At 36.8% G+C, this 24,207-nt stretch overlaps 1 protein-coding gene across 1 annotated transcript in view; it reads right to left on the bottom strand.

The window, feature by feature from the left end:
• The window catches only part of LOC308689441 (thyrotropin-releasing hormone-degrading ectoenzyme-like), a gene marked incomplete at both ends in the record, with an annotated part of 132,297 nt that overhangs the window by 61,515 nt on the left and 46,575 nt on the right, over positions 1 to 24,207 (bottom strand). Inside the window, one exon of the mRNA XM_081363148.1 lies at positions 12,686 to 12,840. Within this exon, the coding sequence (XP_081219274.1) occupies positions 12,686 to 12,840 (155 nt within the window). The remainder of the gene's footprint in view (positions 1 to 12,685; positions 12,841 to 24,207) is intronic.

Here is a 24,207-nt window from a genome sequence, read left to right as displayed (position 1 = left end):
AAATGTTTGCATTATTTTGTCACTTATTGGGATTAGTATGCTACCATTATCCATTTACATCCAGTCTTTGTGCTAAGCTAGGCTAGCGGTGGGTGCGTCAAATAACACTTACAGAACGCACAGAAATGAAAAGGGTATGTATGGACTTATCTAACTCTGGGGGATACTGTGAATAAGCTAAAGTTCCAAAAAGTCGGAGTGTTCCTTTAATGTCTTGGAGTTTAAATGCCCTGCGTACCGCAAGAAGTTCAAACCGGCAGGTTGTTTTAACTATTGCTTGTTACACAAAGGGGCTGGATTGGTCATTCTAAGTCTCTTGTCCTTATCTTTTCAGTTAAAAGACATAGAGGGAGAGACGTTGCCGTGGGCTTCTCATCAGGGCTTTAGCGGATATATTCTCGTATGCTGACGCTCACATTACTGATTCTCGTTCAACATTGGGCTGCAGACTGTCTCGTTATGCGGCACTGCGCTGGAACATACAGCGCAGTGGTCAGACTGCCAAATTGGATGTGTAGTATCCGTGAACTATATTAGCGTGCTGCTGTGTTGTACTTGCTTTATACTATGTGCGTTTATTTCGGCGCTGGACACTTTTAATATCAGCTGAACGGTAGCCTGGCGTGCCACAGATTCAGCACTGTGTGGCCTACTCTCTCTCCGAGGCCTCGAATGGTTTGAATGGCCACTCAACAGTCACCATCGTGATCAGGTTTTTTTGTGTCTTAACGCTTTATAAATTGAATTGGTTTATTTTGCTTATTTAATTGTTTGTGTTTTTTATTTTCTTTGCTCATGTGAACCTGTTGCTTTACAAGTCTATTTTTCTTTTGTTGTAGCTCAGTTTCTGTGAATTTATTATTATTATTATTATTATTATTATTATCTAAGTTTTTGTGAATCTGTTGCTACTTAAAATCCTAATTTCTCTTTTGATCAGTTTTTGTGAATTCGTTATTTACTATTTTTTCCCCCTTTTTGCTAGTCAAGTTTTCTGTGAATTTGTTATTTATGATTATATGGTATACATATTTTTTGTTTTCAATTTATTGATTATCAAATTTAAGGATACGTGTGTATGTTCCGCGTGCAGTGTTCCACATTTGGGGGTGAAGTGTGAGTTCACGTGTGTTTGCTGTGTTTTTCAGAGAGTAGGCGAGCAGGCCCCAGCCCTGGAGTGCAGGCAGAACTGTGTGTGTATTATATCTTTAGATCTGGATTTTCGTACATGTGATTTAATGGTTTCCAATAAAACTGTTTTCTGTATTTCACCCCTGTTTCGAGTCCTGACTCAGCCGTAATCAAACCTGTGTGCTTTAGTGATTCTTATAAAAGGCGATTCCCCGGTACATTAGCCTCCGGGGTGGCGTAGTTGGGTATCTTAGAGGTGTAGATTTTTAAGTCTGCCCTCTGGGGGTGGATTGCCAGTATAGGCAATTCTCTCCCTGGTTTAAACTTTTAATTGCTCTAGTTAAACCCTGAGAGTAACCACCACGTTGCCACACTAATAACAATGAGCCAGATAGATAGATAGATAGATAGATAGATAGTCAAGTCATCTTCATTTATATAGCGCTTTTAACAATGTAGATTGTTTCAAAGCAGCTTTACAGAGATAAACGTATAATTTAAGGTAACAGAGATTGTTTTGGTTTTATAGCGGTTCTTTAATAAAGTTATATTCCAGCTAAAGTTAGTTTTGATTGATTCGCTTCCGTCGCAATGATCATTTGTTATTAAATTACCCAGCAAACATTGGTCCGACGGCAACGTCGTGTCCCTGGCCAAAAATAGTCGCGGTATGACGGCATAAATCGGTAAAAATATGTAACACAGAACATTTCCTAAAAATGCATTCAAATACATGTGTGCATGTCTACAGTTATCTGGTTGCATGTATAATTGTTATTTTGACTTTTAGCTACGTGTAGTTCAATATATACCATGTTGTGTTTCGGGTGAGAGAGGACGTCACCATGGCGACGTCTTTTACACGTGCATTTATAGTCCATCATGACCCTCTATGAAATCAATTGTGATAAAGCTGTGCTTAATCCTTGCGTGGTTAATACTGCAATAATTAATTAAATTTTTTATTAAATTAAAGTTTTAATAAGTTGTGTGAATACGTCCACTGACGTCCTCGGCGTCGTCTTTTACACGTGCATTTATAGTCCATCATGACCCTCCATCATGGAATCCTTGTGAAATATGCAAAAGCTGTGCTTAATCCTTGCATGGTTAATACTGCAAAAATTAATTTAATTGCCCAAGTAGTTTTTAAGAGGTTGTGAAGACGTCCACTGACGTCCTTTACACGTCAAGGCTGTGAATACACGTCCACTGACGTCCTTTACACATCTAGTCAAGCAAGACAGAAAAAACCCCCCCAGGAATTATCTTTATGAAATACACGAATTGTATACAAAGTAAATATATTTACTTTATCTTGTTTAAATAAATTATAATCACACAGTTCCCAGTGTGGTTAAGTGAATGCAAAGCCTCTGCATTTTAGTCATTATTTCAACCTGTAGCCTACCTGATACGTTGGTTTTTTTTTTTTTTTTTTTTTTTTTATGGAATGTATGCATGTAAAACAGAAATATATCTGGTCACCATTTATGTCTGAGTTGGATGTAATTGCCAAAACTGTGCTGCCAAGATGTAACAAAAGATCTCCCGACATTACCAAATCCCGCGATAGGTTAGATTATCTCACGAGATGTTAACGCGTTTTCCCCATAGACTCACTCCGGAACACTGAAGTTTGAATAACCACGAAGAGAGGAGGAATTGAGGCCCATATTGTTAGAAATCTACTGTTGGGTACGTACATTTTGTATTATTAGATTCACGTGCTAGAGTTTTACTTGTTTGACATGAATGAACCGAAAGAAATGATGCCCACATTGTCAACTGAAATTGGCTAACTGAGTTTGGCTAAAATTAGCTAACGTTAGTAGGCTAAAAGTTGCTTTGAACTTATACAACGGTATACCATAGTATAAAGTATGTTTAATGATACAGTCAAAGTTATTACTGTAAATTATTAATGTAGCCTTTTGAGAGTTTCTTTCAGAAAGTAAATTATCTGAAGTAGAATGAAATTTTTAGCTGGATTTGAACATGTATGTTTTCAGTAACTGCTTTAAAATTTTTGTAATTTTAGAATTGCTAAACATGTCTATTCAGGGGACATCACAGCCCACCTGTCTTTATCAGAAATGTCCTGTTCACTTTCTCACTGTTACACACCTAGTTAAGGGTCTTTCTCAAGGGCACCACAGTGGTATTGAAGAGGCAGGGGAAAAATGCTGTTTTGAATTTAGCTGAAGACCATACAAATATTTTGAAAATAAGTGCATGTCACCTCAAATTTTTAATTTTCATTTATTTTAAAAATAAATATATTCTCTTCCCTTAGATGCTGTGATGAGGTGGAGCCCACATGCTACAGACACTGAAATTGATGCAGCAATGGCAGAACACCTGAAACACGCTCCAGGAAGAGCTGGGGGTGGTGGATACAAAAAATGAGCCAAACAATGTGTTTAAGGGATAGTTCACCCAAAAATGAAAATTGTCAACATTTACTCAACCTCATGTTTCAAACCTGTATACCTTTCTATGCTAAACACAAAGATGTTTAGAAGAATGTTTGTAACCAAGCAGATGTCGCTTCCCATTAATAATAATTTTTTCTCCAACAATGGTATGGATGCTCTATTTGCTTGGTTACAAACATTCTTCAAAATATCTTCTTTTGTGTTCAGCAGAAGAAAGAAACTCATACAGGTTTGGAATTTGGTGAGTAAATTACATAATTTTCATTTTTGGGTGAACTATCTTTATATAATAATTCAGTATTTTGCAATTGGTATTTTAGTTTGGTTAACAAATCGAGAGCTTAGAATTATAAGGTTCTATCTCCGTTTATTGTAGTTTATTGAGCATCAAAGTTTTTAAACTCGGTTTATGTTTTGTGAGATGGAACCTTTTATTTTATTAATAACTACTAACAATTTTTTTTTTTTTTACAAAAATAACACCACACAGGCATTAATAAACACCTAATGGATCAGATTGTCAAACTCAATTTCAACCAAAAGTGGAGATAGAACCTTAAAATTCTAAGCTCACGAAATGTTAAACATTGAAAAAAATAAAGAGAAATTTTGGCTGTTCAATATCAATAAAATGTGCTTAATCAGAACATGCTTCTTTTTTGCTTATGTCCACAAAAAATGTGTTATTGTTTTTGATGTACACGTGATTAAAACGTTTTATTGACGTTCAGGTCTGACTGGACCAATTTTGGACCTTTTTAGAACCTTTGTCAAGATGTGTAGGCTAAACCTCAAGATTTAATTGTCTTTCACGATGTTACACAATAGGTGTGTGATTATTTTATATGCAGGCTTATATATATACGCTTAAATTATGCAGCAACACATTTAAACACATATGACGACGCATTTAGACGTCCAGGGACGCGCAGAAGAGACGTGGAATTCACGGCCAGAAAAGACGTGGAATTCACGGCCAGAAATGACGTCGGTTCAACTTCCATTTTGGAACTATTTTTCAACCATGACGGGACGTCTCGGACGGACGTCTTTTCAACGGTCATTAAACGTCCAAATGTTTGCTGGGTAGGGGCCGCTAAGACGACACCATTCTCTCTACACAGACTTTAAACGCGAACCTGTGAGAAACGCTGATGGCGGTCACATGCGCATTAAGAATTTGTTCTGTAGTTATGTGCGTTTGAATATATGTGCGCAGGTTAGGAATTCCCTACAAACCAAGCCTAAAGTACTGGCGTTTCCTTATAATTTTGATACAGAATTTTATTTTATTTATCAATTCGGGGTAGGTATATGCGAATTTAGGTTTTTTTTAGATATTTTTTTAGATAATTGAGATAGATAGAAGAATCTTCAGTATATTTTTACTGCTCACGTCGTTATGTTGCTATTATATTCTGACAGCACATGAACCATGATGGCGGCGTGAAAAAAAAGTTATAATAGATCAGTCTGGATTTCTGACAGTTTTGTGTTTGTGCCTGATTAAGCAGTTCAACAACACAAGAATGTCAATGAACAGTACGAACTGTGAGACCCTCGCTCAATTACGCCTTCAACAATGTCTGTGAGAAGAAAGCTGAAACAGAGGGATTCTGCAGCCCTCCTGTTTCATTAACAGATACGCTGACGGGATTCATGCAGGGAAGAGTTCACTCTGTACCTCTATACTGCAGCATATACTGTACATTTGAAGCAGGAGAAAACCTTCAACGGCATAATTTAAAAAAACAACCTTAAGATATGAAACACACCAAAGCAGCCGAGAATCACTCTGAAGAATCATACTGACATGAAGCCTTCAGCCAAACAGGCAGTCGTGTACTTCCAGTAAAAGCCTGAATAATTGAGTTTAAATGTCCTTCATTGACTTTTAACAAGGAGGTTCAGACAAGGTGTGTCTGCTGGATCAGGTTTGCGACTGCAGGGCAAAGGTCATTGCTTTCTCAACTGAAAAACTACAAGAAAGAAGTCCTGAAGCTGTTGTACAAGTTCAAATGTTATACGGACCATTGAATAAAACATGCATCTTCTGCACAAGCATCATTGTTTAAAAAATCCTTTACAAAAAAAAGGAAGTATGCTTCAAGTTCGTTTTAAGTAGCTTATATTTTGCAAGTATATATGAAGTAATCACACTAATATCATTGTTCTATTAGTACAGTTGTAATTGAACCATTTAAATATTTTCTGGGGAAAAATTGGCTTTTTAAGTGTACTTTGAATATTGAACTGTTGATATATTATATCATTCAATACTGAAAAGTATATATATATAAAATATTTTACCTACTATTTGGGTGAATATATTTTTTGTACAGTGTTTTATTTTTTGCTTAACATGTATTGTAGGGCTATTCAATTAAAGTTCCAGGAGGCCCAGTCTTGGACCAGCCCATATTACCTTCCTAGCAGATGTCAAGACAATACTTTTTTGGAACAGTTATACATTTCAATCAGGGCAGCAGTAATACTTTATAATAATAATAAAAAGTAGTCATCAAAGATGAGAATCTTGGAGAATCTTGGTGCTAATCTAGCACTGATGTGGCACTTAACATCTTTAGCGGGAGAGAGAAGCAACACACACGGAGCGAAAAGAACTTGAATGGAGAGCGTTTGGCTCTAGATAAAAATATTAGAGGATGTAGAACCAAAAGATTATTACTGTAAACGACCCTGTGCACTTGTGGTGTGAACCATACTTTAATCTGTAGAAACAATAAAATTGCGCAATTATGTCCCCGCAGTCCTGATGGAACCAAGCTAGCCAGGGTCCAGAACCAGATCGCCATATGAATTATCATGCTCTTTACCTTAATGCTATTTCTCAAAGTCGTTGCTGAACATTGTTGATATTTGAAATCAACCCAAACACACCCCTTTCTTCATTGCTCTGCCTCCAAAGCTCACCCTCCAATCCTAACCGCCCTGGCTGGTCCTGTCGGTCTCGAACCCTGATCGCTGGCATGCGAGGCTGGTGCACAATCAAGGACGCTAAACAGTAAACACTGCATTCTCTAGCAGTAATCAGCTATGGAGAGAGAATTGTGTCTTTTTTACATGCAAGAAAATAAATGATCTGAGAGAGAAAAAGTTATTACACTGATAGCAAAAAAGCATTTTATGAGAGAAAAAAAAATATTTGAGAGAAAAAGTTTTCATACCAATAGCAAAAAATAATAATATTTGAGACTAAAAAAAGTATTGAGAGAAAGTATTTTCTCAGAACAAAAAAAAACCCCATAAATTAGAATTTTTTTTTTTTTATTATTTCTGAACTACTATTTTCTCAACTACTAAGGCAGAGGCGGCATCTATGCCGGTGAACCGAACAATGGTATAATGATTCAGTTCGACTCCCAAGACAAGACGATGCTCACCCGACTGGCCAATAGGAACGTGGCCCCCCCCATGACACAATTCTCACAGTCAAAGTAGAATCCTGATACGAGAGCAAGAAATTGCATCGAGAGCAAAGAAAAGCGTTTTGAGAGAAACACTTTTTTTTTTTAGAGAAAATATTTTCACATTGATAGCAAAAAATATATATATGAGAGTTTTTTTCAAAGTTTTTTGAGAGAGATTTTTTTTTTCTCAGAAATAATTTAAAATTTATTTTTTATTTATTTTTGTTCTGAGAAAATACTTTCTCTAAAAACTTTTTTTAGTCTCAAATATTATTATTTTTTGCTATTGGTATGAAAACTTTTTCTCTCAAATATTTTTTTTTCTCTCATAAAATGCTTTTTTGCTATCAGTGTGATAACTTTTTCTCTCAAACTTTTTTTTCTCTCTCAGATCATTTATTTTCTTGCATGTAATAAAGACACAATTCTCTCTCCATACCAGCCTGCACAACTCTCACTAGCTGGCCTCCGTTACACACGCAATGCAAGAGTGGATGTCTATTTATCGTGGCAGAAGCACAACAAAATAATGCTTCATGAAAAATAAAGCGATGATAAACAAATGACGAGGAAGCACAAAAAATTAACATACACAAGAGTAAATACAAACAAGAGTTCGTTGTTAGCTGCCAACAGCACAGCAGCTCCAAATAAACAATGACACTCAAACGAATCTGTAAATTTGAATCTCTGTAAACCTGAACTGGAACTGCAAATTGCTCCATTTCAAAATAAGAGAATTTAAAACCATCTGTTTTAGTGACAAAATTCATTTATTTGTCAGAATTCAGAGTTAGACTTCTGACAAATACATGTTAAATTAGTGTGAAATTAGTTTACGAATGCTGTCTTTTATAAATGAGGATAGAATCAAACACCAGCCAACAGACGTGAGTCATTTAGACAAGACTCACTTCCACTGACAGACTCAGCCATTTATCCTTAACAGTATTTAATGTCTAAATGTGTTTTTAAAGCAACTGTGACGTATAAGAACTGAAGCCTCACTCTCCAAACATATTCATATCCAGAGGGGAGAATGTCACCTCTCCAATTTGTGGGGAAATAAGAAAACTCTACATCAGCTGCATCGGCCTCTATTAGGCTTGTTTTATTGGTGGAATAACTGCATATGAAGGACTGTGGCAGCCTCATTTAATTCTGAGAGGCTGAAATGAGATAAGAAATTAACAGTGATTGAGCGTCTGTGACATATAAACCCCATCGCTGGCAGCGGCAAATCTATTAACAATCCGCTGCTACAGTGACATTAAAATGAGGCCAGGAGAGTCCACAGGATAAACCTATACAATAGAAAACAGCGTCTATCATCTACTAATCAATTCCTACTGGCAGTCCGCGAGAGCGACGAGATACAAATGTGATTTATCAGAAGCCGGCACTTTGTTCGTGTTATTAGTGCTTGCTCAGACAGACTTTTTTATGTATGACAGAATATGTGCTGGATGAGGACTGATCTAATACTTTCAAAATGAAGGAGCCAATCAATATGTCAGATAAGCACAAGCCCCGCCCACTCCGACGCTCTGAGCTCAGTCAAGGTAATTTACAGTGGAAAATAATTAGCAGTGTGCTATTTAACTCTGTATGAAAATGATGGGCATGAGACTGAAGCAGAGAAAAAGTTTGAATAGAAAAATGGCATCTTAATTAAAAACATAAAGATGAGCAGAAGCTCCAGAGAGCTGCGACACAACAGGGTGAAACAGCCTGCGGTGAATTCAATACGCGTGACGGCTAATTTGTTTTTTACTCTCTCTGTTTTTCCTCCTTTCTCTTTGTATACACGCACTTAGTCACACATGCACACTTGTGTTTAAAAATAATTTCAACAAACTACATGCTTTAAGTTAGCATCAACACGCTTTCATGGGAATTCGTAACTATTTTAGTGAGGTGTCCCAATTTGCGTACTTATGCACTATTAAGCCGTTTTGTAGTATAAATAGTACGAGTAGTGTGTTCATAAAAATTCCAAAAAAGAAAAAGTATACTTTTTACTTTCAGATTTAAACCAAACTCTACCAAACTTTTGAATGACAAAATAACCTTATAAAATTGTTACACTACACAATTTAGTACAAAGTGCATAAGTACATAAGTTGCATCCCAAATAATTCACTATACACTATGCACTTATACACTTTGTACTTACTGTACGCACTATGTACTCAACTGTGTAGTGTATGAATTTTATAAGGTTATTTTGTCATTCAACATTGGAGTCTGATAGCCCCTCCCCGTCCTCTACGCAATTAAAGTTGCGACAGTTGAGTGCACGAGGTGTCCAGGTTTGTTTTTTTTTCTATTAATTTAGTGTATCATCCAGGTATTTAAAGTGCACTTTTTCTTTTTGGAATTTTCAGTGTGATCACACTGCTCCCACTACACTACAAAACAGTTCATAAGTTCGCAAATTGTATACATGCAGAGTGTATAGTGCATCATTTGGGACACAACTATACACTTAAAATGAGAACCTTAACTACCCATTTTTATTGGTTAATTAATTATACACTGGGACTGGACTATCTGATTGAACAACCAATGTTTATACTCCATTGCTAATAAAATAAGATTTGTGCTTGACTTTGTACTGCATACTACATCAGTTTATATTGCATACTATTTTTATGAAATGGTGTACAATTCTGTACAAAACACATATACATAAATAAACTATAGCTAACACTACTTCAATGGTGCACTTTAGACATTCTAGTAGCCTACTGCCTACTAACCCGAACCCTAACCTAACAGTCTATACAGTCTACTTACACTCTAATGAGAGTTAGTTGACATGTAGTTACAAAGTTACTTATAGTTAGTAGTCTTAAGTAGACCATCGAAATAAAGTGTAACCATAAACTACAATAAAATGTAGTTAAATGACCTAAAATCTACTGGAATCTACAGTAATGACTGGCATTTTTTAAAATGATGGGAACTAACATTCTATTGTGGCAAATATTACTCAAACTGAGCTCTGACTGTAAATTATGCTGTATTCAATTGGCACTTCAGTACACATACTGCATCCATCTTTGGATATAGTGTCAATCACATAACAGTACACTATTTTAAACATAGAGTTTGAATTCAAAGATAAAGATACTCTTTTCTATTGTTTCACAGCTTTTTAAATCTGTAGGGTGCAGCACAAATCTGTATGTTAAGATCTATAATATTTCTGAAGCACAAACACTTTTACAGCGTATTGTACGCATAGATAAATGAGAATTCAGTGGGAATGCCTACTGCAGGACATTGGACATACTTCAGTTTTCCACCTGTAAACATCATCACTGGACAACATTATAGTTCCAGCCTCCACTGCTGCTTCTTTTCAATTATTCTTGATCATAAAACAAGGCTTTATGTGCAGAGAACAGCCTGATCTGGGTTACTCTCATGAATTCCAGCTCTAAAACTATCACATATGCACATTATTGCTGTTTCTGAAATAATATCATGATTTCATGCTCCCTGTGAGAGTGTTTTACTGTACAAGGTTCAGACTGAGTTCAGACAGAGCTGAATTATCTGTGCAGAAAAGAGAGATGAGGGGATTGTTTTCTTTTATTTCCTTCTCCCTAAAAAGAAAACAAAAAAGAAAAAACAAACGAAAAGAAAAGAGGAAAGAACTGCAGACATTCTGTATCATCTTTGAGCTAGACCAACAATGCAGAGCTGCGATTCAGCAGTATATGAGGAAGACTATTCAAGAGATGAATCCAGAACAATACTGAGAACGCAGAACATCTCCAACACGCTCATCAATAATCCGCCATAACAAAAGGCACTAAAATCCAAGGTTCTCAGCAACATAAGAGCTGCAAACAAAGGCTGGTGAAAAATGAGCACATGCAATGAAAAATTCCAGCGTTTCCTTTACAATTCATGTCGATGATGCATTTGTGGGCTTAAAGTCCCTTACTGAACATTATTTGAATGGCAAAAGAAAAAAAAATCACTTTTAACCCAGATTGCTTGATTCTGCAATGATGCAAAGACACAGAAAATAGGTTATTTATCACAAGAAAGGCTTGTGCATGCGCAAAACACTGTAGATAGAGAGAAAAAAAACAGAAAGACAGAGGGATGGAGAAAGGAAATCTTTACTTTCACAATCCCAATGGAGGTGATGCGTAAAGCTCTTTTTATAAGAGATGTGCATCAAATTCTCCAGATGTCCAATTACATCTGCTGCTGTTCTGCCCTTTAACTCAACAACTGACCATCTTCACACTCTCTGTTACTCTCTGACTCCTGGAGTTTTTCTCTTTCTGCCTTTCTTTCTCTGTCTTCTGCAATTAGATAATGAAAAGATGTCTGAGAGGAGATAAATTTGATATGCTGGGGCAATCCAGGCAGTCATGACCAGTGAGTAGGACATGTAACCCGAAGGTTGCTGTTTCGATTCTCAATATCATCAGGACATGACTGAGGGGTATTGAGAATCCCCTTGAGCAGGGCACCCAATCGCTCCCCGGCCACCACTGCAAATGACTGCTCCGGGTGTGTGTGTCCATGGTTTGCAGAGTGTGTGTTCACTAATCCTTATGTGAATGCACTAACTTGGATGGGTTAAATGCAGGGGACAAAAACCGAGAATGGATTACCATACGTGGACTTCAAAATGTTATATAATTATGAATCTTTACTCTTAAAAGAAAAGGTTATACCTAAAGAGTTCAGTTAGGCGCTTCATATAAAGAACCTTTTAGGGGTTCCTATCAAGGGATCATTTAATGGATTTAGTTTTAATTCGTTCCTTTTGTTTGAATTCATTTTATTTTAATTACATTTTGTGAATTAAACAGCAAGTAAACATACTTTATTAGTAGTAACAAAAATAAGCAACATGTTTAACTTGAATGTTTCTGCAACACTTTAAGTCATTTCACTTTATATAGAACCTTTTTGACATAACGCGTTCTTTAAAATTAAGTATATTGTTGTTTTTTAAGAGTAACAGATGCTTTATGTTTCTCAGAGCACACTAAACAGCATTGACGGGACATGCTGACTCAAGACAGGAAATATTTTAGTGTATGATGGTTAAACAGGAGCCGTATCATGTTTTAAAAAATCTGAATCACTGCTGGATGCAGATGAGACGACTCAAACAGAATGGGTAATTTTCAGGCCCGATTCAAGTTGGAGGTGCAGCACTTTGACAGTCATGAAATGAACAACACCAGATGTCAGAAAAGTGACCCTGACTGATCTGCTGATATGACTGGACTAAATTAGTCCATTATGATTTATTATTAAGAGAGAAAAAGTACCATAATCAGAGATGTAGTTCAACTCAACCTTCCGTCAGGACTTTCAAGATACAAAGATACCAGAATACCACCGAGACACCTCAAGGCAGAACCAGTAAGTAATATTAATCCTTATCAAAGTAGGCTACATTATGTTTTGTAATGAAACAATAGGATTTTGAGCTAAATAAGGACACAAGTAGTCATAACGACGAGGTATACATAGCCTATGGTATATATGACCTTTTGTACACATCTAATATTGTTACCGCTGCTATACATATTATTATTATGTATATATATTCTTGACTTGTTCAAACCAGCAAGTTTGACTGTGACTGTGAAACCACACAGCAGATCACATGTTCTTGTTACTCCAATAAGTGTGTTTTACCTGATGGCAGATCTCGTGCACCACCACCATGGTGAGCTCCATCTGATAGGAGAAGGAGGAGACGTCAGGATCCAACAAGATCTTCTGCTCCACAAACACACTCAGGCCCCAGTTCTCCATGGCTGCATACGGATGCTTCGGCACCGCCAGGAGATCTGCACACAGTGACGAAGATCCAAGCTCAGTGACGGCAAAACAGGATTGTAAAACAATTTACAAAGAATGTGCAAATTTGTTAAGCATATGCACTACCGGTCAAAAGTTTGGAATACTTAGAATTTTGTAACTGAAAGGAGTCTCTTGTGCTCACCAAGGCTACATTTATCTGATCAAAAACACAGTAAAAACAGAAATATTGTAACATAGCCTAATAGTACAATTTAAAATAGCTGTTTTCTATTTTAAAAATATAATGTATTCCTGTGACACAAAGCAGAATTTTCAGCATATATTACTCCAGTCTGAATGAACTAATGCGTTTAAAGGTGCATTCAGAAGTTCTTACAGTAATCTCTAAGCCAAGATGATGTGGATTAGCCTTCAATCAAAGTTTTTATCATCTAAATGCTACAATCAAAGATCATTGAATTTTAAACTCAAATGCAGACAAAGCAAAGCAACAATATACTCTATAATCATATTTCTCCCCAAACACATTTAAAATAGCTCATTTACTCAAGTCAGTGTATCAGTGAAACAGCAGACAGAGAATCAGCTGTTTTAAACGCCTCCACCTCCATCAGCCCGTCTCAGGAACATTCATATGCCAATGAGAAGCGGTTAAACCTCTGGCGCTGTTAAATCCACGTCTTATAATCAGCCACAGAGGAAGAGGAACTGTTGAAAGCTGTAACATGATTATCCGCCGGGCTGGTGTGTGTGTGTGTGTGTGTGTGTGTGTGTGTGTGTGTGTGTTTGCCTTATTCGCATGTTTCATGAATTCGACTGAATGAAAGCAGCTGCAAAGTTTTGGAGAGAAGCTGCAATCGTCATGACGACAGATACTGTGGCGGGAAAAGAAGACGTTAAAGGCGTTAAAAGTGAACAGCTTTCAAACGCTTCCCTGATAATGACTGTACGTTCACACACGATTATATTTCACTTTTAGTTTTAAATAGAGACGATGGAGCGCGAGCTCGTTCAAGAGGCAAAGAACAATGAAAACAGCAACGCAAAGGTGAGAGACTGAAAGAGCTGCTCTATTAAATGACTTCAGCAAGTAAATAAGAATCAGACCGTGCAGGTTTAACTGGGCATTGTTAATGTTCTTCATGGGCGAAAGACCTGATCAGGGACGAATTATGGCGATGATGTGCCCTGGGCACAGATGTCTCAAAGGCCCCCTTCACCAATTTTTTGGACAACAGTGTTGCACCTGTATGCACAGGCGCCGCAATAGGGCAGGCAAGCCAGGCATTTTAAGGGGCCCCCAGAGGGCTGATCATTTAAACAATCAGAAATATTAATATAAAGACGCAGCAGCATCTCGTGAGCTTAGAATTATAAGGTTCTATCTCCACTTTTGGTCAAAATTGAGTTTTTGTTAGTAGTTCTTAATAAAATAAAAAGGTTCCATCTCTCCATTGCCAGCTGGGATGTAAAAACTTTGATGCTCAATATCTCGGGAACTACCCTAAACGGAGATAGAACCTTATAATTCTAAGCTCACAATCTCTGCATCCCCCTTAGTGGGGCCCCTCTCTCGTTACGCTCGTTATGCTTTTACCTTTTTCAAACTGGTGCAGCGCTTACTCGCGGTAGGTAGAAAACGTTGTGTTTTGTAAAAAAAGAAAACAAACAGGGCGCGCTCTCATGGTCTCCGTGGCGTGAACTGGAGCGCGTCTCAAAAAATGAACTGAAACACAGTGTATAGCTTCACAGACATGATGAATATTTCTATGTAAAGCTTGAAATGTCCACTTTTAAACGAAAAAAATTCGAATCGAAAGCAAATACCGGCTGATAAGGCTGATATGATATGAAAGGTGCATTTCTCTCTAAAGGCGCATCCACTTTACAGCGAAGATATCTATGTTTGCAGCCGACACTGATTTAGAAATATATATATTTTTATTATTAAACAATAAAAATGCCTAGTGTTCTTTTTTTTCAGACATATCATTAGCCTGCTTTTGCCGGTGCTTTGCGGCAAGATTTATGCATGCGCTTGAGCGCGGAATAGGATATGCCTCCATGCACATTGCACTCAGTATTTAAGCAGAAATTAATATTAACGTGAGATTAGTCGACTAATTGCTTAAATAAATGACTACTAGTCGACTAGAAAAATTCTAGTCTTGAAACTTGGTTGTGGTTTTAAACTCAGCTTTGTTTTGTTTTTGTTTTGGAGTAACCGTCTTCTATAGGCGTGAATTTTATATTACGCAATGCTTTTCACTCGCCTCTAGATGTCCCTCTCAACAGCGCAGCAATACATTAAAATTATTTATTTGATTTATTTACTAGTTAATATTTTGCAACTGCAAAAAAATAATCACATTATTCCTCAATATTTAACACAATTTTACTGAAAATAAAATTACAATTAAAATAATTATTTGAAAAGAATAGACACAGTAAATTTGACAGGGCCCCCTGCTGGCCCAGTGCCCTGGGCAAGTGCCCAGTAGGCCCGTCCGTTAATCCGTGCCTGGACCTGATGCTATTTTAATTGGGCTTTTACACAGACTCATACAGCAATTGCACGACTGGGGCTCTTGAATAGAGAGAAGTAGTACCATAATCAGAGATGTAGTTCAACTCAACCTTCCGTCAGGACTTTCAAGATACAAAGATAGCTGCTACCAGAATACCACCGAGACACCTCAAGGCAGAACCAGTAAGTAATATTAATCCTTATCACAGTAGGCTACATTATGTTTTGTAATGAAACAAAAGGATTTTGAGCTAAATAGGGACACAAGTAGTCATAACGACGAGTTATACATAGCCTATGGTATATATGACATTTTGTACATATAATGGTAGGCTACATTTAAATACCACAGTAGCACGCCTATTGTTTGTTTTCTGAATAACAATATTCGGGAAAAACAGCAGGAAAGCAAGTGTTATTGCTTTTACAAGTTCAGCAAACATGATTGAGAAACTCACATTGTAGATGCAATATTGTTGTCTGTTTTTGCTACATTGAGGAAAATATTTCCCCCAAAAAAACAGCAGAACCTTGCCTCTCCTTTAGTAACATACTTTAGTGGCATTCCTGAATGAATCTGCATTTTAAACAAATCAGTGGACTGAATGATTCAATGACTTACTCATATTTAATTTGTCCTGAATGAATCAGTGTTTTAAACAAATCATGGGTTCGGGGCGTCACCACTTTTGAATAAGAAACAGTATCAATCAAGACTATAAAACTCGTCAAAAAACGCGCAGACACTCAAACCACCTGACTGCACATCACATTTTTGACTTTATTGATTCTGCTTTTATTCGTAATGCAATGGACCGATGAACGGGACATAAATTAATCCTTAAAGAATGGGACTTTATGGGACATTTGCACAAAAAGAATAAATAACTTATCGTAGCCTATTTTATACGTCGCTCCGGAGTCGCATATCAGTCAAAAAAATGCGCCACGAGGAAGAAAAAACATATATAGCCTAAGTCGCACTGGACTAAGTTGCATTTTTTATTTTTATTTTTCACAAAAAAAAAAAAAAAAGTTACAGACAGTTTTCGCTACGGACGTGAGGGTTCTAAAGCAGCACTAAAAGAATGTTTTAAAACTTTCACAGAGACCTCAAACTGAAAGCACAAAGCCTGTCTTTAAATTTATTTCGTTTTGTATTAATTGTATCTTAATTTTAATCGATGTTTCATCAACAAATTGTCTGGATTTAATATATAAGAAGTAGCCTAAATATAGGCTATTAGAAAATAAATAATCGGGATACGGAGGCGCTGGCGAACCTGGAGCTCGTCTCATAAATGAACCGAAACTCAGCGTAGGCCTATAGGGTAGCCTATTGCCTCACAGAACTGAGAAATATAGATAGCTTGAAATGTCTACTTTTAAGCAGAACAATTCAAAATGAAAGAAAAAAGACTGCGCTGCTTATGTAGCCTAATTCGTATGAAATGTGCATTTCGCGAGTCGTCAACTTAATCTGTCTAGCCGACAGACACTGACATAAAAAAAATAACTGTTTTATTAGTAAACAATTAAAATGTCTCCTGCTATATTTGACATATGTGCCTGTTCCTTACAAAACACTGACAGTGGGGTTTTTGACTGGTTATTTTTTTTATTTATTTTTTGAGCAGCTTAGGACAAATTCTTTCGACACACACACACAATATTAGCCTACATAACACTCTGCGCTTGTGTTTTAAAAAGATAATTTAACATATAAATAACAATTTTTAAATAGCCCACTTAAAGTGTTTATTACAAATAAATGACTAAATGCTAAAAATTGATAAATTTTAATGAACAAACATATGCGTTGCATTTACAATTCTGTGAAAACAGGGGGTGCTGCAGCAGCACTTCCCGCGGCCCTGAAGACAGACACTTACTGCCACCTACTGGCATAACCATGTAACTTCCAGAAAATGTCCCAGTGCTGTTGGGATACTTTAAAGAAGGGCTATGCAGTTTCGGGAATTTCTTCGCTGTATTCTCGCTTCTTGCTCGGAGGTTTCTCTATAGAGCTCCCCCTACAGCTTCGGAATAGATATTTGACAACACTGTCGAAAAACTCGTTGGCGACTCTCAGATACCAGAGGCTAGTAGATCAACGGCATCAAAGCATTCGGGTTCGAACAGCATGAGGGAGCGCAATAATGACAGAATTTTAGCAGATTTTTTTGCCGTAAAGCAATTCGTTACATCGCGAGACCTGATATCACGTGATACTTCCTGACGCTGAGGAAGTTGCAAGGGTGGTTTTTCGGCTCACAGGCGCTTGGGGGGTGCGAGACGGCCACCATTCAACCCGAAAAAAGTCATATAACTATTCCAATGACTCCGAAGCTGTTCGGTTAAGGTAAAAAAGTTACTTAGTTCACCTTTACCAGCACTTACGCAATGACTCTCGTCCAAATCGGATTTGAGCACCAAAACGAAATGGTAATCATTTTGTACCACAATATTACCACCTGATAGCAGTATTGGACTATCCACATTCTTTGTATTTTTTAGAAAGTGGAGAGTTACTTACGTTCACTGAGCCTGTCATTGTAAGCAGGTGTATGACCTGTAGTTGATATATAAAGCTCTACTGTGCTGCAGTGTTGGATTGAACATGTTCTTTTTGGCAGAGTGCTGTAACATTACAGAAATCATGATGATGATGCAAAGTTGCAGAAATTCTATCTCTCCCTGTCATTCACTGTCTCACATTTGCTATTAAAAGAGGCTGGAGGAATCCGTGAGGGGAAGATGAAGAGACAAAACAGGTGGGTCTTTGTAGACCGGGGCACAGTGAATGGCGGGAGACAGAAATAAGAGCATCTGTAAAAACAGCAAGATCAAAATAAACAAACAGCTTGTGTTTTCATAGAGCAGAACCTCCACTAGCTCCACTACAGCAATTATTCATCACGTTCCACACACCTCAGTCTGTTTCACACGTTAACTGCATAAAGATCAGCTAACACACGTCTGTTTATAAAGATCTATCTATCTATCTATCTATCTATCTATCTATCTATCTATCTATCTATCTATCTATCTATCTATCTATCTATCTATCTATCTATCTATCTATCTAGCATTTTTTTCTCTGATAGTTTAGAAAAGTAATAGCACACATCTCCTCAAGAAGACATAAAATGAGGCATAATTTATGTACAAATAGTTCAGGAAGAGATATAATTCACTCCAATTCAATACACTGATTTTGTTTCGATCAATAAAAAGTAGGCTTTTGTTTCTTAACTGAAACTACTGCCATATTGGACACAGTCTGTTCACACAACACCTTGTTAACAAATATCACCTTGAATCTAGAGCACAGCTCTCCCCTCGGACGAAGACATTTTCATACTGTAGTTATTGTAAACGTCGCCTGATGTAGTTATGACTCCATTAATAATTCCACAATTACACTGTATTTGTCTCTGAGGAACCTGAGCTCTAAGAGGAAGAAACGCTGAATCCCAAACCACTGAAAAGACTTAATAAAGTGTTCTCATTAGATTACTAAACTTAATGACCATCTAGACGTCTGTGTTTGAAGTAGTTGTACATGAACATGAGCAGCGCTAATTCTTTTCTTGATGCTAGTTCTGTGAGTGAGGGGTTGTGGGGGCTTTTCATTAGCAATCTGCTCATTCACCATCAACACACTGAAAATACACCAAGAAATGGAAACACATGAGCCTGTTTACTCTGTTTACCCTGATTTACTTCATCTGAATCAGCTGCTGCGGTACAGACACGCGACGTTCAGTGAGGATCATGGTAGCAAGGCTCTTTGAGATTCACCGCATTATATAGACATAATATCCTTAGTAGGTCTTAAAAATATTTGTATCTTTAGAAGCATCTGGCTTCACCATCTGAATTTTGTTTTGCCCAATAGTTTGATCGCAATCTATCAGTCGATCGTAAAGGCAATGCTGGTAGATTGGTCAAAATTTAAATATGCTTTCGTTAAATAAATAAATAAATAAATATAGTAATATATTCTGCCTGCATTTGACCAGGCAAGATTTTTGTTTATTCAGTTGATATGACAACTACTTCACGCCTTCCAAGAGCTCCATCTAAGCTACAGTGCCACAAATTCGGAAACTTCCTAAACTTTGCATCTGAACTGCATAAGAGCTTGCATAACTTGACAGTGAACGCTACATTGAACAAATTGAAAAGGTTAGGACAGACTTTGACTTTGCTTTACTTGTGCCGTTCGCTCCATCATGTGCTTTCCATTTAGAGATGAGCATGAGGTTGATTCCCTGGCCTCAGACATGTTTCAGATGAACCTAGCAGCATTAGAAGAGATTTTAGCACTGCAGACTGAAATTCAGGTGAAGGCGAGGGCACAGTCTTCGAACCTTCTTGCAGAAGAAAAGTATCCAAATATCAGAAAATGTGCCACCTCTTTGACTGCAATGTTTGGCTCAACTTACTTGTTTGAATCAGCCTTTTCTCACATGAAGATTTTTAAATCAAAACACCGTTCCACCATGACCAATGGCAATTTGGAGGCCTGTTTGATACTATACCAGAAGCTTATTATGCAAAATTGTCAGTGCAAGTCACAAGAACAAGGAAACCTAAATGCCCTGGTTATGGTATTGTTCTGGAGGTGTTTGAGTTTAATAAATTCAGAATTGAGAAGATGAATTCAGAGATATATGCAGTAGTAACAAGCATTTGTAATGTATTTTATTTTTAAATTAAACTTTTTTTTTTTTTTTTTTTTAGTTGGTAGATCTGAGTTGGTCATTTAATAGTAGATCATCACACAAAAGTGTGGGCAGCCCTGCTTTCTACCTAAAGTCATGGCTGACAGAATAGCATCTCTCCTATTAAACCAGCAAACAAGTGCTCAATGGCCCAGAAACAGCATTAGAAAACATTCAATCCAGCATTAGCGTGGTCAACGCTTTAGGCTGTAAACACATCAGCTGTTAATGCTATAAGCGCTGTCTTGTTTCTTCTGTTTTATATCTCAGATAAGAGTTAAACTGGTCTGACTGCAGTGCTGGGCTCTTTTGGTGTCAGTCTGTTTAGCATGTTAAACTGATGTGATGTGATGAAGGTCTGTAGGAACGACTGACAGAGCAGCTGTTCACTTTCACACACTCTATAAGTCTAGTTTCACTTTCAGCAGTATTACAGGATTACAGTATTGACAGAACATTCATCAATGGATTAAACCGATTAGGAAATAGATCTACATAAAAGTACCCTAAACTGAGTATACTAGGTGTTTAAAGTGTGTTTCTTTGCTATTTGACATTTTGATGTTTCAATCCTGTCTTGTACAATTCCCAATTCAATTTCAAGATCTTTCTGTGTTTTTCAACATCCAGCTTTCAATTGTGGTTTTCAAATCTGTACTTAATTTAGAATTCCATTTCAGTGTTATGACTATAATTAAACATTTGTTATATTTGTTATGTTCTCAACTGGACATTTTGTCAGTTGCATGGTTTCTATTTCTGTAGCCCCTACTGTGAAGTATTGTTGGACCAAAATCACAATCCACATAGCTTGTATGTTCTGATTGGCTTGGGAACAGATACTGTAAGATACTATTAAGGACTGCAAGATATTAAAGATAAATGCAATATGCAATAAGTAGGGTGACCACCTGCTTATGTCTCTGTTGTAGGATGTAGATGAGATTTTGCAGGACAAATGTGAGAGAGATTTATATGTATAATGAACTGAGTAACATGCTATTTGGTAAAAATCACATTTTATACTAAAATAAATTTAAGGAACCCGTAAGACATTTGTTCATCAAATGAACACAAATGAAGATCTTTTTAATGAAATCTGAGAGCTTTCATTCTGCCCCTCCATTGACAGCCTACGCAACTACCACTTTCAAGCCCCAGGAAGGTAGTGAAGACATCATAAAAGGGTTACACTTTATTTTAAGGTGTCATTGTTACAGTGTAATTATATATTTAAGTACTGAGTAATATTAATTAACAACATGCACTTACTATAGGGTTAGAGTTAGGTTGAGGTTTAGTTGCATGTAATTATGCATAATTTACTGTTATTAAGCTGAGTACATGTAAAATATGTAACAAGGACACTGTAAAATAAAGTGTGACCCATAAAGAAATCCATGTGACTCCAGTGGTTTAACCTCAATTTTATAAAGCGACGTGAGTACTTTGTTTGAGCAAAAACAAACAAACAAACAAAAAAATGACAATTATTTACAAAATATCTATCTCCAATGTACACAAGAGCAGATGTTGTTCTGTGAAAGCGCGTTTGTCGAGTCATTTTTTTTTTATAATTTATCACATTTACTTTAATGATGTCTTCACTCTCTTTCTGGGACTCGAAAGCGGTAGTTGCGTAGGCTGTCAATGGAGGGACAGAAAGTTCTCAGATTTCATCAAAAAGATCTTCATTTGTGCTCCAAAGATGAACGAAAGTCTTACAGGTTTGAAACGACATAAGGGTGAGAAATTAATGACAATTTTCATTTTTGGGTGAACTATCCCTCTTAGTAGCAATTAGTATTCCTTTATTAGACTATGCAATATGAAATGCGTTTTACTTGTTTCAGTGCATCTTGAACTTCTGGCAGGCTTGATCCAGTATGTGTCTAGATGAAGTCCTGGCTGGTGTAGCTGTATTTAAAGACTTTCAATGAGGCCCACACTGATTCCTTTGCCCTATCCAGTCCTCCTCAGCAGAGTCCTCTCTATGATTACATTGGTTATTTTCCCTGCTCTAGCTAGAACACGACGGCTGCGCAAATGGATTTTTAAACACCAGTCACAATTTTTTTTAATTACATTTATTGTGGTATTTTAATTTCAGGGACAAAAAAAACAAACAATACAGACATAATTTGAATGCGGGACACTTCTGCTTATGTCTTGCACAATGCAGGACAAAGCTCCTATTTTGGGATGTGATCACCCTAACGATAAGTTGTTAAATGATTAGTTCACCCAAAAATGAAAATGATGTCATTAATTAGGCTACTCACCCTCATGTCGTTCCAAAGCCGTAAGACATTCGTTCATCTTCGGAACACAAATTAAGATATTTTTGATGAGATCCGAGAGGTTTCTGAACCACCCATTGGCAGCAACGTCATTGCAGCTGTCAAGGCCCGGAAAGATAGTAAAGACATCGTTAAAAAAGTCCATGTGACTTCAGTGGTTCAATCTTAACCCTCAGACGGTCTTCGTTTCGGAGTCACATCCTGGGCCTTCCCGGTCAGAAGTGACCGGAGGCCTAAAAATGAAACTTCCTCCATCCCAGTAAAACCAATGCAATTTATTTTTGTTCTATAATATTTATTCTTTTTAATTTTGTATTTTGAGATCATTTTATTGAATTTATTAATATTTATGCAATATTTATGGTCTATTTTTGCCATTGAAATTAATAAAAATTATATAAATATATGTATTTTTTTATTTTTTATTTATGCAGTATTTTAGTTTAATATAGAGTCTAGGCCTTCAAAAAAAAATGTTTGAAGCAGATTAGCACCATCTGGTGAGAGTATGGAGAGAAAGCGTAGGAGCATGGTGTAACCACTAGATGGCATCTACAGTTCTCTATGGAGAGGCATGTGAATTCCCCAGCTGTTTATGGACACATTTACTTTTTTTTTTGTACAGAATTTGTAACAAAAAATGCAATTCATTCAATTATAACACTTTTTGTAAAATAATATATATATTTTTTTTAATTTCCCATTCAGTTCCTATGGGTCGGTCATTTTTGACCGAAGACCAAAATCGTCACTATTTTTTTACGACCACTTAGCATGCTCGGATCATGACCTCAATTTTTTTTTGTGTTCACATACCTAATGCCATAAAAGTCACCAAGTTTCATAACATTCCGATGAAGCTGTGATTTTTAGAAATTCAAAACAGAAAATTTATCTGTCAGAAATGACCGAGGACCGTCTGAGGGTTAATATTATGATTAAATACTTTTTGTGCGCAACCCCCCCCCCCCACACACACAAAATAACAACTTTATTCAACAATATGTTCCACGTCATTCACACAAAAAGTATTCTCGTCGCTTCATAACATTAAAGTTGAACTACTGTAGTAACAACTTGTGCGTAACTTTTTAATGTATAACAATCACTCATGAAACCAATGCAATACATATCATGATATGTACATTTACTATATTTCAATAATTTTTATATATTTTGTACAGCCCAATTACTATCAAACCATGTTAGGACACAGAATTGTGCTTTATTCGTCAGTGGAGCTGGTGTGAATCTGGTCTGCATTTAGAACAGGATCAGAGAGTTTTATCAGCAGCTAATGAATAATTGTACATTAACACAGTCTTGTTGAGGAGAGCAAATGTTCTTTCATGTTTAGATGTTCCTTTGGTTTCTACTGAGGTAAATATACGCCAATAGGCGTGATCTGAAATGTTTCCAGACCTTAAAGTCTCTCACCTGGATATTAAATTTCAGAATGATCTGCCCAATTTGCATTGATTGTTTTTTAGATGCTTCTGCATGTGGAGACTCAGTTTGCAGTTTGTTATAATTTGTGCGGTTTTTGTTGGCTAATTGGGCAACAAATTTCAGTTCAATACGAAGCTGTTTGACTGAATCACGCTGTTGAATAAATTGCACCTAAAATGACTGTTTTTATTTCAGACCGATGAAAATATGTGCTCTTGTGGCTTTTTCTCCTATTAAAGACACACTGTGTCTTCCTGATGAAATCTTGATGAGGTTTAGGTGGGTTTATTGTGTTGATTTGGGCTCCTTTTGTGCTTCCTACATTCACCTGGACTCAATATTCCTCACATATTCTTCTTTAATATCTTGCAGTCTCACTCTTCTTCC

The sequence above is a fragment of the Scardinius erythrophthalmus genome (genome assembly GCF_964197995.2).
Source record: "Scardinius erythrophthalmus genome assembly, chromosome: 4".
Classification (NCBI taxonomy): domain Eukaryota; kingdom Metazoa; phylum Chordata; class Actinopteri; order Cypriniformes; family Leuciscidae; genus Scardinius; species Scardinius erythrophthalmus.
Note: the sequence above shows the minus strand (reverse complement) of the source record. Positions and strands in the feature narration are given on the sequence as shown.